At 43.2% G+C, this 14,199-nt stretch overlaps 1 protein-coding gene across 2 annotated transcripts in view; it reads right to left on the reverse strand.

Moving 5' to 3' along the window:
- LOC119437547 (GDP-fucose protein O-fucosyltransferase 1) overlaps positions 1–14,199 on the reverse strand; it is a 96,380-nt gene that overhangs the window by 45,076 nt on the left and 37,105 nt on the right. For both annotated transcript variants that reach the window (XR_007465167.1, XM_037704544.2), the window contains exons 2-3: positions 7,738–7,853; positions 1,487–1,610 (exon numbers count right to left, since the gene is read on the reverse strand). Coding sequence is in view for 1 of the 2 variants with exons in the window: in XM_037704544.2 (XP_037560472.1) it covers positions 1,487–1,610; positions 7,738–7,853 (240 nt within the window). In the remaining variant the exon portion in view is untranslated. The remainder of the gene's footprint in view (positions 1–1,486; positions 1,611–7,737; positions 7,854–14,199) is intronic.

Consider the following 14,199-nt stretch of genomic DNA (forward strand, 5'->3'; position numbering starts at 1 on the left):
GAGTGCATGCTAGCATCACGCCTCCGTAGGACTTACATGCTAACGAAGCCATGGAGGACTACACCTTCTTCACAGACTTTACTTGCTTTGTTTGTTCAGTCTCACGTAAGCATCAGATCTTCGCCTGGTCCTGTCTTGCCACTGTATGAAGTCTTTCTTTGTTCATTGACCCTTCGTGTGTCTCAGGGACCTGGGCCCAGATAATAACCATTCACACTATATAGGAGGCGACACCCAGTATGCGACACCTTGCACTACCACAAAAGAATGGCGCAGGTATCACCACAATTTTTATTTTGCACACATTTTCATTTTTTTTACTATCTTTTACTGCCCCATCATTCAATTAAAGCTTTTTCACAACAGAATTTATTTCTACTATTGCAAAAGCAATTATATGGGCACTCCAGGCAAACTTTCGCCGGCAGCACCAGCACCTTGATGTTCCATACAAAGTTCAAGTGCGACAAAATTCTCTCGCACCCATCATGCTGTGGGTTCGAGGGCAACTCTGTGAGGGTGAACCGAGAAGGAGAAGTTTACTTGAGTAAGTACGCCAGCGGCCATTATTTTGCGCTGTCAGCCAGTAGCCAATACAAGTTGAGTCGGGGATTACGAGTTTGTGCTCAGCTGGTTGTGGCTCATCACACATAACACAGTGGGCTGTCACCAACAACAAGTGGCAGCAAATTCACCTACGTGCTTACAAAGCATAATCGAAAAAACCCCACACAAGCTCCTGATTGAATTACTGCAGTAGCAGCGATGCACACCTACAGATGAATTTGCAACTTCTGCACTTTCCACATCCCAACATGAGTCAGTTTCTGCATCGGAGAAATGCAAAATGTGTTGGTAAGAACAAATTCAAGCAGACACTGCCACCATAGAGTAAAGGCCAAGAAAATAGATGGTAGCAGAGTAATGTAATCATGTCTATCTGTAAATTTGTTTTTGTTTTTTTTAACTGCTAAGCTTTTTCGACATACCAATGATCGCCTTTGAGGCTGAAAAATCAGCCCTCTTTAATTTTATAATTCACAATCACGTGCAAGTTCAGTGAACCCTCTTTAGGTAACGCAGGGATTAAAATGGCGTTTACGTAATAAGATTATTGAATTTTTCAAGAACTTCCAAAGCCCTAACAAAGTCTTCTCAAGGACTACAGCAATATCATGCTGAACAGCTGAAAAGTTTCTTCAGCAATGCACATACATTTATAATTGCTCAAAAACAAAAAAAAAAGACAAATAAAAGGACTTAGTGAGTGTACCAACCACCAATAACCTCCTTGACCATCATCAACCCCCCAAATTTGATAACTAGATTTCACTTGACTTGCAGACTGCACCCACCAAAGGTGAAACTCGAGGATTTTATGCATATGCACTTCACAAAAACTTCAGGGCCTTCAAGGCATTGAAGAAAATGGCACTTTAAGATTCAGGAGTCATGAAGGTCCAGTTAGGGTGCCGGCACTACTCACCAGTGCGGTTTCCTGGTGGCCAAATGGAGGGTGCCAGATCTTTCATAAACCGCTCCATGACGATCACCCGGTGGTACTTGGCGAGCGGCTTCACCTTGAAGTATGTGTCAAAGGGCACCTGCACCTGGAAGGTCATCAAGACGCACAAAGTCACTCACCTTATGCATTTTGGTTCACATGGCACTTCCTCTATCCACGTCCTCCTACAGTTGTATCATGAAGTTGACCAGGAATAAGTACAATGTAACAATACACTGACAATGCAGTTGCAATGCTTAACAATGCGAGAGATTGAGCTAGTTGGCATTCCATGAGCAAACGTTCTTAACGCACAGGAATGGCGACTAAACCGAACGTCCAGATCTCTTCATCTGCTGGCGCACACTGCGCGACGGGATCGCACTGCTCTCCACTCTTGATCTCCGCGGTGGCACGGTGGCACGCACTCGTGCCGTGGTCGCCCCAGCCGAACGTGTGCCACCACATGCGTGGCGCCCAGATTAACGTGCGGCACAGCGCGCGTGCACTGAAAACGCCATCAGCCGAAGGTACCAGTAGATAAGGAAAAATACCTTCCACAGTGCAATGGAAATAAGAGTAGCGGTGGCATCGTGAACTAAAGTATGCGACCGAGAGATGGCAATGTCAAAATCAAAACTAATATTATCATTATATAGTCAGCAGTATGGCCACTGTGGTAGCGGCTGGTCGTACTGGCCGCTCGCTGGTTTTGGGCGTTTTGTTACCGCTGTAGGAGTGGTATTCGTGTGTATGATAGTCTAACATGACTACAGATATCTTTATTATGTCTCCAGGTGACCAAGAGGCCTCAACTGGTAAAAAAACAAAAAAAAAACACTTCAAACAATTAAGCTTACATTGTTTATTGTCAATGGTGAATAAAGCAGTACATGCCCACAATTTTTGTACAGGTCAGGTGCTGTCAGTCACTTAGTTTGCAACATACAGAAACACAGATAGCCATCTAGTATTTAATGGAATTGAAGGCTGAAATCGAGCGAATTTTGCTCATCGTGTTTGGAGTGCCGCTTAAAGTAGGGAGAACGAAGCTTCAGACAACAATATTTATGCTGGGCTGCCCTTGTACTGTAGTTGCGTACAGTGCTGCTTGACTAATTGTTTCATACTACACGTGTATGTTTGCGTTCGACGATTTCGGCGAGAATAAAAAAAAAAGAAACAAAAAGTGCTCGGCAAAGATGTAGTGTCAGCAAGATAAGGTCGAGCGGCAACGTCCCATTCTTTTCTTGACACATAGGCAAGAGGCATGTAGTGTAGATAAATAAATAAATAAATAAATAAATAAATAAACGTTACGCTAAGTTTTCCAGCACATATTGTCTGCTCTTGATATTTCTGCTGCACATTTAGAGCACAGGTGCAGCAGTAAAGGCTATCCACCTCAAGGACTGGAATTATGTTATCTGCAACAGGCTATTTTTAAAAATTCCGTAACACTTAAAAATGATCACCCTGTATAAGAAAGCACACTTAATGCTCGCAGATCCTTGGGAAATGCAATTCACGATTTCATGTTGAAAAATAAAATCTCAGTTTATGTATTCAAACAAGGCAAAAAGGTTGCAAGGAGATGAACACTTCAATTGAGTAACAGAGGTGATCAAGGGAAGCCTAAGCGTGAAGTTAACGTTTCAACAAGCAAACGTATTTGTGAGGGCCATGACGAAGACAAGTTCCCATGCTGAGGCTTCTCTTGCTCGTCCGCTATTAATTGGCTGAATGTTAAGCCGAACTTATGCTGCGAGTATATTTCAAAAACGTTTTGGGAACGCATTGTGCTCACATTTGTCATCTGGTGTTTGAAGAGAAAGAAGAATTGTTTTCAGTTATTTGTCATGTTTGAGAAGTGTGGAGTAGGCCGGTTGTGTGAACTTGCCTTTTCTAGCTATCGCTTAACTTATGGTGCAGAGCTAACGCAGTTATTGATTTCATGCAAACTCTACAAGAGTGACTGCCATAGATTCAGTCACCATGAAGTGTCATTTCCTCAAAATTGCATTTAGCACTCTTGATAGTTTTAAAACTCATTGCACTCTCATGTAATAAATTATCATTGTGAGGGAGCACGAGATACTTGGTGGTATTGCCCGCCAAGCTGATTTGCAAAAAGCAGATGACAGAGTTTGTGCATTAGCAAGTAGGAGCTTGCTACCTTATTTCTGTTCTGGTCATCATGGTTGTAATGACTAAAAAAGAAACAAGTTGGGACTCAACATGTTACTTCTCAGTTAGTCACAAAATGGCCTTAAAAGCAAGTAAGTTAAGTGTGTCAAATTTAGCATTCCCGCTCGGTATGATACTGTATGTTAACAAGGATGTGTAAAAAATTGATGACCAGCTTTTCGTCAATATAAAATGTTATACTTCCTAAAGTTATCAATGCTATTTACTATCAGTATTACTTCCTAATTTCAAAACAAATGGCAAACTGCGAAGTATTTGCTAGAATACCCTGATGTCCCTCTGATCACCAGCTTGAAACAGGTCGCTAGTTTTAACGCATGAGCGTTAAGGAGCTCGTGATAACCTCGATTAAAAAAAACGAAAAAAAAAAAACTAGTGTAATGTATTTTAGTACATTTGGAAATTTAACCCGAAAAAACCCGAATTTTGGAACGGTTCCACAAGAAACCCGATTTCTCCCCAATTATCAGCATGAAAAATAGCACCCAATTTTTACCCCCTCAATTTAAAAAAATATAAAAACCAAAAACGAACAACCCTACGTATACGCTACGCTTGTTTGTTAAAAATGGCCAAACCTGGTGAGGGGCCCTTTAAAGACTTTGAAACATATCGAAGAATATCAGCCAGAGGATTAAGGAACATAGTTGTGCCTTTTAAATTATTCACATGGTATCAGTTATGGTTGGACTACCTATAGAGCACAAAATTTTTAAAAACTGCAGTTCAGTTTTTTATTTTTACTATTGATTTTTCATAAATGTACTATTGACGAAAAAAGTTTACGAACCAAGGGATCTGACAAAAAGCTGAATATCTCCACAGCCTCAAAACGCAGCCTGGTATTCCCATTTCCAGCCTCTACTGGTATATGCGAACAACATTGTGATGTATGGTTTTACTGGCTACTTTTAAAGGCTGCTCAGATATTTAGCATTTCCTGAGATCCCGTGGTCCGTAAGCTTTTTGAATCGATAGTACCTTTCTTGTCATAACTAAGTAGGAGAACTTTCGAATATTACAGAAACGAGGACAATGGCAAGTAACACAAGTGGATCCAGAACTGTGTAGACAGGTAAAAAAATTAGGACAGTTGACAGTCAACAAGAACTTTATTGAAAGGTCCTGAGGAAAAAGATTGGATCGGCTTCCCAATCAAATTGGTGGCTCCGCCCATGACGGAACCGGAAGGTGGTGGGTCTCGGCGACGTCGCGGGCCCTCTGGACGGCCAATTAGGACAAAAATATTTATTTTTTGTTTGTACAGGCGCGGCCACTGCTAGCAGGAACACGGGAGCCCATGGCATCACTTTGCAGATTGCCACCACCGGCACCTCGTGAAATCTTGGCAAATGACTCGCCATGACTCGCCGAACTTTTCGCCAATCACTTTGATTGCGCCTGTACTTCACAAGGCACCGGTGGTGGGGCACTCCACGGAGCAATGCCACAGCCTTCCATGTCCTCGCTAGCAGTGGCCGCGCCTGTACATTGTGCAACTGCCACTATGACATGCTTCTTATTTCTTCAGTAATTTCCCATTAGCTTGTGGATATTCATTAGAGTTCCAAAGTTGTACAAGGCGCTAACTGACATGCTGACAAAATTTAGTTCACATACACCCAGCAGTATTTTAGAAAAAGGTGTGTGCAAAAATCGCGTTCTGAGTAAAATGCAAATGAAGTGGTGTAAAGCTGCTTGATTTACAACACATTTCAGGATTACAATTTCTTTCCGTGGTCAACATTACTATAACTTCTCTCTTTGTTTTTGCAGACGTTCCATTGCTGTTTAGCTTTCGCTTTCGGCTTGAAGTCGCTCTTTTTACCTGCCGCAAGCCCATCGATAGCGTGCACACGGACACACAAATGTCAAGGTATGACCCCTAGGTATTTTAGCACGCTTTCACTGCAGCAGTTGCCAAAAAACTTTCATTTTTGTGCCAGTATTTGCAATCTCCCCATCAGCAACACCCAAAAAAGGCACGAAATCGGTTGTTCACACACACAACGTACTCTCCGAAATGTGTGTGACCCATAAAAAAAAAATAAGAGAGTACACAAGAGTGAGCTACAGAGACCTCCCCGATGACTGTAAGATGCACTCTGTAGAAAAAGAAGGTCACTAAACCAAAACCAAAGCTTCTGTCAAACAGAAATTGTTTTTATTCTACTTGCACTGTCAATCACAAAACCCGATTTTTGTTCGATCGCACAAGTAATGTAGTATATCAGATTCCCTTGAATTGTGGAAAAGTTTACATTGGTCAAACTGGACAATGTTTCAATGATCGTGCTCGTCAACACTGTGATAACGTAAAGAACGGATATGGTAGCCATTTAGCTGACCATTGTAAGAAACACGCATGCGCTCAGATGTTTAATAAAACGAAATTTATAGGAAAAGGAAAATCTAAGAAGGAAAGAGAAATTTTAGAGGCCTTTTGGATCAGCAACGAAGGTGACAATTGCGTCAGTTCGCCTTCTCTTCTACTATCGGAGAAAGAAATGAACTTCCTGAAAGAAAGATTGTGATTAGCGAGTGTTTGATGTGCGCATGTTTTCTGAGTGTGTATAAAAAGGCTGGTTTTCTTGTAATAAACATTCAGTTGGCAGTCAGCGCTTGTCCTGTGGTCTTCGTTCCTTTCTCGTCTTTGTTCATTTTGCGCTGTTACTTCATACCTTTGTTCAACTAAAGATATACGCTATCAAAAGAATGCAAAATCAGAAAATCTATATTTTGGACCAAACAAGGTCACCTCTACCCATGATCTTGTGAAGCAAATGTGCACAAAAAATTACAAAAGAGAAGGTGAAGGCCACCTTGTGGAGAGCTCGCTAACTGGCTGTGTCTTGCCTGTCCTAGACAGCAAGGCAGATGACGCTATGCACAATTGTGACAGTATTGTCGACATGGCAACATCAGGGCAGTGGTTCAAAAAGCAGTGGCTGTCACAGAAAGTAAACTCCATCAGGCCCATGCCAACAATGTTATGGCCACTTGCTGCTGCAAACCTGTGCACCAGCTGATGCCACCAAGATTGGTCCATGGCGATGCCTCCACAACTGTGAACATATTTCTAGGAACTATGCGCACTATCACATAGGTGTGCATATTGTCATAGTACTTACTCCAGTTGTCATTTACACAAAAGGGTATTGAGAGAAATCCTAGTGTCTGTCCTCACTATGGTTCCCATGTTTCTATGTTCTGCATTGCAATTTCCAATAGAAGCAGCATTGGTACACATTGCCTGAGCAGAAAGTATGCATAATTTTTTTTCACTATGAATAGCAGTTACGAGCAACAAATTTAGCCAATTGTGTTTGTTCATTCATGCATTCATCAAACCAACAATCTAGTGTTTTGAAGCCCAGTGTTCCAAGCACAACAACACAACCACTTTGTGCTAGTGAACAGATAGGCACTGACAAATGCCAATGGTGTTTCAGTGGGCTGATCACCCTACCACAGTGGCCAGCTCATTCACTGCTCTTCACTCTACTAACACTGTGCTGGAGGACATGCTTGCTGCATAATTTGCTATCTTGCGGAACAATTGTGCACAAAAAATTATAAAAGAGAAAGTGAAGGCCACCTCGTGGAGAGCTCGCCAACTGGGTGTGTCTTACCTGTCCAGCTTGCAAATGGACAGCACTGCCCACATCGGCTGCTGCATGCAAATTGTATGCTTTTTCAGATTCCCGGGAAGGCTCTTAGCACTGTCTCGGAAATTCCGCTAGTTCTTCCGGAAGCACTGGAGACCTTCCAATGTTGCCCAGGAGAACCAGAGGGTTTTTCGCAATATTGCGGGGGATTCTCTAAATCTATCCAGTAGCAGGGGACACAAGATTGCAGCTCGCAATAATGGGGTTTGAGGAATCCAAGAGCCACTGTAGCATGGTTATTTACTCTTCACTCATCACTGTGGCATAGTTTCGCTTTTTGTGCATTGGAAATTATGTCTGGCACAAACAGTCAACCAGAATCAGTAGCACCATAAGAAGAGAGTGAAATGCACTCACGGACTTGGGTTCTCCTGGGCGATATTCCACCCATGGTGGAAGGACTAGGGTGCGGTCCAGTGCTCGGCTGAAGGCCAGTGCGCCTAGAAAGTGGTCAGCCTGGTTCCCAAAGCGCCCTGTTATCCAAGGAATAAAAGTTGTGAACAAAGCACAACACAACAAGTGTTAACAGTTTGACAAGTGCAGCTCTTGCTGCAAGAAACTCCTCCCAAGCCAACACCTTGATGCACCGTCTCAGCACATGTGACCTGGTAGGTACAGCCCAGCTGCTCCACTGCCTGTGGTATGCTGCTGAGTAAACATTCTAATGACATGACTGTGCAAGAAAATAGACCACACACACACACAACCGCCGCTACCAATGCAGTCGATAGTGGTGATTGCGTGCGTTATTTGTTCTCTTGTGTATGTCCCCTTGCTGCCATATGAAAGAATGTACAGCAAACCATACCAACTTGCACAAGCACAAGTTCAAGAAGCAGCCATGCAGTTACAGCCATACACATGGTGCTGTGGCACAACCTCCACAACAGTAGTAACAACGAAAAAAGGAGGGGCAAGGTTAGAAAGGCATGGTGACTCAGCTAAAGATTGCCAACTTTGCAAGGCGAATTCAAAGACATTTTGCTTGAAAGATTCCCCTGGGTGGTGCCCTTTAACACAAAAAATATTCCACACATTCCTTTAAAAAGTATTAAAGGGCTCTCTAATTGTCTTCTTTTATCCCATAAATAATAGAATATGTAAATTTCAGGATAACCTTAATGGTCTCGTGCCATAATGTAAAGAAGCCAGCTTGTGTCATACGTGCTACAAGTCATCCCTCTCTTTGTTGTCACATCTTCTCCCCTTAACCCTGACAGCCAAGTGCATGAAAAGGCTACTTGCTGCTAGGCATTTGTAGGAGAAAGATAGTAAGCCTAGCGACATTACGCATCACTCCAATGCAGGTCACTTCGAAGTAGCTGTAAAAGAAATTCACAGATTCTAACCATAACCCTCGATAATTACACCATCAAAGCGATCATCACTGTCGATTTTTGAGGGGTTGTCCTTGATTCCAGCCTGAAGTGAGTACATTTCTCATATCTCACATCTAAAGCAAAAAAACAGCATATGACAGGCGGATACTCCTAAAAGCATACCTGTACTTCAGCCTGAAATCCTTGCTTTCTCTGTATCATGTGTTCATTCATAGTCTCTTCACCTACAGCAGATTCACGGGGCAACACATCTCATCTAGCTCCTTTACAATTAGTTTTTTAAACTTTGTACTCGAGGTCCCCTTACAGCTATGGTTGCCAAGAGTCCAGACTTTTAAGTAAATATTCCGAGCGCTGACTTGACCCAGTCGGGACAGCCAAATGTCCCGTCTCTTGTTTTTTTTCTGCTGAATAACAATCAATAAATTAGATTTTTTAATAATGCCGACAGCTTGGATACACATTCTCTTTTGTCTTCTGTTGCAATGTCATAAACACAAAGGCAGTTTAGTTTATGTCGTGGATATTGTTCTGATGTAGACCCTGACCAATCGCAGTACTTTTTTCTGTACTGGTAGCCGTGTTAACCAAGCAACTACAGCGAGTTTCTTGTTGTAAATGGCGACATGGTAGGGCTAAAAAAAGTTTGAAATTTGTTGCACGTACAGACAGAGGAATGATGGAGTTGGTCGTCGTCGCCCTCCCCAAACCCAATCCAACCTATCCGAGAGTGGCAACCCTACTTACAGCCCAGAGCTTTTGGACCTTCTGCTATGTATGTAGGTGCTATGGTTATTTACATGAGTGAATAAATGAAATGGTTCTTCTTGAACTTTATATTATTTTGGTTCATTAACAAAAGAAAACAAACCATAGAGAGCAAGGCTAAAGGTGTCATTCACACCTGACTAAGGCCTGCCCTCGTGTAACACGGAAGGATGAAAACTGGGCTGGTTAGAATATTGAAATTGGACAATGTACAACAAAGCACAAACACGAAGATGGAACAAGTGCTGAAGTCAAAATTTATTTGAAACACCATCGCATTCTCCACACACACACACACACACACACACACACACACACACACACACACACACACACACACACACACACACACACACACACACACACACACACACACACAGCGCATAAAACATAAAAATGAGAAGAAAACAAGACCTCCTTCTGCACACTCCTTTCACACAAGTATTAAAGAGAACAGTGAGCTTGAAGAGCTAGAGAGATGACACAGTTGTTTCCTGAAGAACAATATCATAGCCCAATTTGTACCACTGACATCTGCATCCACGAACAGCACTGTCATGTGCCCAAATAAGGGCAATACTGTAGTGTGAGGCTAAGGAAGCATGCCTTATCACAGAGTAATAACTATAATAAACAATATTCCACGCATTCGCATGTGTGCAGGTGTCTGCGTTTAGGCTCAATAAAAGTGCAACACTAAGAAGCGATTGCAAATGTAGTTGCAAGTGCGACTTTCTTGGCTTCATGGCACCCCGTTACATTTTTGTCTTGGCTTTCTCGATTGTATTGTGAAGCATACAGTGAAACAAATTTTGCTCACACTTTCACAGACCTGGAAGCTGACACCAGAGCCTCCTGCCACTCTAGCATGTTCGTGACACGATAATGAACTTGTCCGAGTTCAGTGTATCGTGAACTTCAAGGGGTCACGAAAGAACTTGCAGTGGGTGTGTGAAGTCCTATCAGGTAGCAGAAGGTCATGCTTGCACTTCAGCAGGAACTTACTAATGGCCACTTACTCTCTGTGCTGCAATAAAGCAACCCTAAACACTTTTGGCAGGACTTTCACATATTTGTAGTGACTTTGACAACATTTGCCCAGTGCGCAGTGAAGAAATAAGCAAACAAGCAATTTTCCTTATCTCACATTTCCCTGTCTGCAGCATTTGAGAAGCCATTCAGCTAAGTGGCCAACTTTCTTTTGTTTGTTTTTTTCAATTGTTCTGTGGTTGTTGCGATCTTCAGTGTCCACCCTTCAAATATCATTGTGTTCAATTATTAACATATTTTGCACTAATAGCTTGCTTATAAGGTGATCACAATCACTTGCCTCTAATAACACAAGTCAGTCTGCAATTCTAAGGGGAGAGAGAGGCTGTGCAATCGAAGCAATGGCAAGGCCACATGTAGCTTTGCTGATACTAGTGCAGCATGGCAGAAGCCACACAGGCGTTCAATAGAAGTACACCTTCGAAATGTCGGTGTCAGTGGCACAAAAGTTTAGGAAAGGAAAAAAAATGGACAGAAAGAGTGCTAAACTCGCAACTGACTTCATTTCATGAAAATGTCCGCATATATACAATGCTTCGATGCGTTGTTTTTAGTGGCGCAAGGGCCAGACATGGCCAAAGAGCACCATGCAAGTGGTGATGTGGTGATATGTCAATGCAATGGGCAGATGGATTGCAATAGGTAGATGTTACTTGGCCGTAAAAGGGCCTAAAACAATGCTTCGATGCACAGATCCAAAGAGCACAAGAAAAAATTAATACATGTGCATGACCCAAGACGCCATCGCACAGCCTTATCAAGCAACTGAGGCTCACTCTTGTAAAGAGTGAGTTTCAGTTGCTCAAATTTCTCTTTACAAGAGTGAGCTTCAGTTGCTTGATAAGGCTGTGCGATAGCGTCTTGGGTAGTGCACATGTATTTTCATTTCTTCTTGTGCTCTTTGGATTTGCGCATTGAAGCACTGCATACCATGTGTCCCAGCTAATGTTAGCCAAGTTGCTCAACGAAAAAAACTATTTAGAAAACACGGTGCAACATACAATTATAAAATGCGGCATACGGTTGTCGAAGATCTCACGACCGAACACCGTGGGTCTTATGCCTTGTAGGAACACTGACATGATTAGCAGCATCAGAGCCAACTGTGGACGAAGAAGAGGACGGACGTGCGAGCAGTGGCGCGAGGAATGCGCAAGCTGCGGCTGGGCACCCTTGGGCGCGGCCCGCCGATACTGGAACCTGCTGGCGTGGACTGCAGGACCGAGCCGTTTCCCACAGCCTGTATCTTACACTGTGTTTTTTCAATCTTTTTTTTTTTCATTGAACCGCTTGGCTAAAGTTAGTTGGAACACCCAATATATGTGCGCATTACTGCAAAATAAAATTCGTTGCAAGTTCGGCACCCTTTCTGCTCGTTTCTGTTCTTCCTTTCCTAAACTTTTGTGCCACTAACATCGACAGCCATGCACCTACTAGTCCAACATTGTACTTTGCTAAGACACTTCCTTGTGCCTCGCAGATTGGATGTGCTTCTTTACGTCAGGTCAGCGAAGCAGAGCCCAACTGATTACGGCAACGTTGACAACCTACAACTAACTTAAGGAGAACAATGTCTGGCCTCCACTGACAGCCAAGAAGTCCTTTTCTTTCTATGCAGGGGCTGTCCAAACCTAAACACAAGATATCGCACAGCTTGAAGAAGATAGGCAATTTATAAAGTAGATGTAAAAGTTGTTTTTTCTGCCCCGGAAAAATTATCAGTGCTCTGTAGGCTTGTGAATGCTCATGCCACACGACGAAATATTTGCACAATTAACCATAGGAAGCGGTTTGGAGCATCGGTTTGGAGCATGCGCCCTGGTTGTGGTTTATATGAATCCCCCGACTTGCAGTAAGAAATACGTTGGCCAAACAGGCAGATGTTTAAATGAGCGATTGAAAGAACATTTTTCCAATGTTTGCACTGCCGTGCAAGGTCATCTTGGCATTCACTGCAGAGACTGCCCTTGTGACCCTGAATTTGAAAAGTGTGTCGTAATCTCCAAACACCAAGAACAGCTTACACGTGAAATCATAGAGCTGACAAGATACAGCAACTGGGTGACCTTTGCATTAGCATGCCATCTATTGCCCTCACCAAAAACGAAATCAAGTATCTGGCTGTGATGCGATAGGAGTTCAGTGTGACATTATGAAAAAGTTGTTTTTCATTACTTTTGCTCAAGTAAATAGTTCTGGCGGTTTCGCAAATAAAGATCAGTTGAAGTCAGCGCCTGTGTTGTGTTCTTCCTTCAGTCCTCCTCTTTTGCACTGTGCACCATGTCGATACCAAACACTTCACTGGCAATTCCGCTGTTCAGTTCGTTCAGATTTCAGAAAGCCTCCAGGTTCACATTGGGCCCATCGGATGAAAATCGTGTTGCGGTCTCCTACGGCAGAACCTAGTCAGCAGTTCTCTTTAAGGTGCTCTAATACCCCACTCCTGCGCATGTGAGATGGTGTGCAGCTATCATTTGTGGCACACCACAGCACCTCGCAATCATGTCTATTTGCTGGATGGAGGTAGTCATTCACAGAACGGTGAACGAAGATGAAGATCTAAGAACAGCTAAGAATGTGACAAGCAACATGCACAAGAAACAGTGCTTTTGAACAGAACAAGAAGTAACAACAGACAAGTAACATGCTCGTGTTTGCCGTTTCCTCTTGTCTTGTTCAAAAGTGCCATTTCTTCACCAATGCACAGGGTCTGTCCTGAAAGTAATGTCAGTGAATTTATTGTGACGCAACAGTACGTCGGAGCGCAGTCTAACCGGTTGAAACTGGTGGTGGGGGAACCCAGCTAAGCAGCGCTCCATCGCTCAGTGTGCTCCGAGCATCGGAGAGTGTAGGACGGGCGTGTCCGTGAGAGTTGTTTTTTATTTTTGTGCAAGTGAAAATGCAGAGCTCGTTAGAACAAAGATTTGCGATCAAGTTTCGCATGAAACTTGGCAAGACCGCTGCGGAAACTGTTACTATGATCAAGACTGCTTACAAAGAACATGCCCTGTCAGATTGGCAAGTGTTTCGATGGCACAAGGCTTTTTTGGAAGGCCGGGAAGAGGTCGACTACGAGGACTGCGTCGGATGGCCATCCACAACCACGACGGCTGACAATGTGACGCGAGTGAGGGAACTGTTGAACTCAGACCGACGATTAAGTGTTCGTTTAATGGCTGACATGTTAAACATTCCGAAAACTCAAGTTAATGAAATCGTTACAAACGATATCGGCATGTGGAAGGTGTGCGCAAAAATGGTTCCAAAAGTGCTCACTGACGACCAAAAGTCAGGCCGTGTTGAAATGTGTGAAGAAAACCTCGAGATGTGCAAACGTGATTGAAAATTTTTGGACAACGTCATACAGGTGACGAGACTCGGGTATTTGAATATGACCGGAGACCAAAACGCAATCGTCGGAGTGGCACATGCACTCGTCCCCTCGCCAGAAGAAAGTCAGGATGAGCAAATGAAAGATCGAGATCATGCTCATCGTTTGTTTTTTTACATCCACTGACTGGTTATCACGAGTTTGCAGAACCTGGAAGCACTGTGAACTCCAAATTTTATGTGGAAGTCCTCAAAAGACTGAAATGCAGGGTTCAACGCATACGGCCGGACATCGCAGACAACTGGAAGTTGCACCACGATAATGTGCTGG

This window comes from Dermacentor silvarum, chromosome 1, assembly GCF_013339745.2.
Source record: "Dermacentor silvarum isolate Dsil-2018 chromosome 1, BIME_Dsil_1.4, whole genome shotgun sequence".
Lineage (NCBI taxonomy): Eukaryota > Metazoa > Arthropoda > Arachnida > Ixodida > Ixodidae > Dermacentor > Dermacentor silvarum.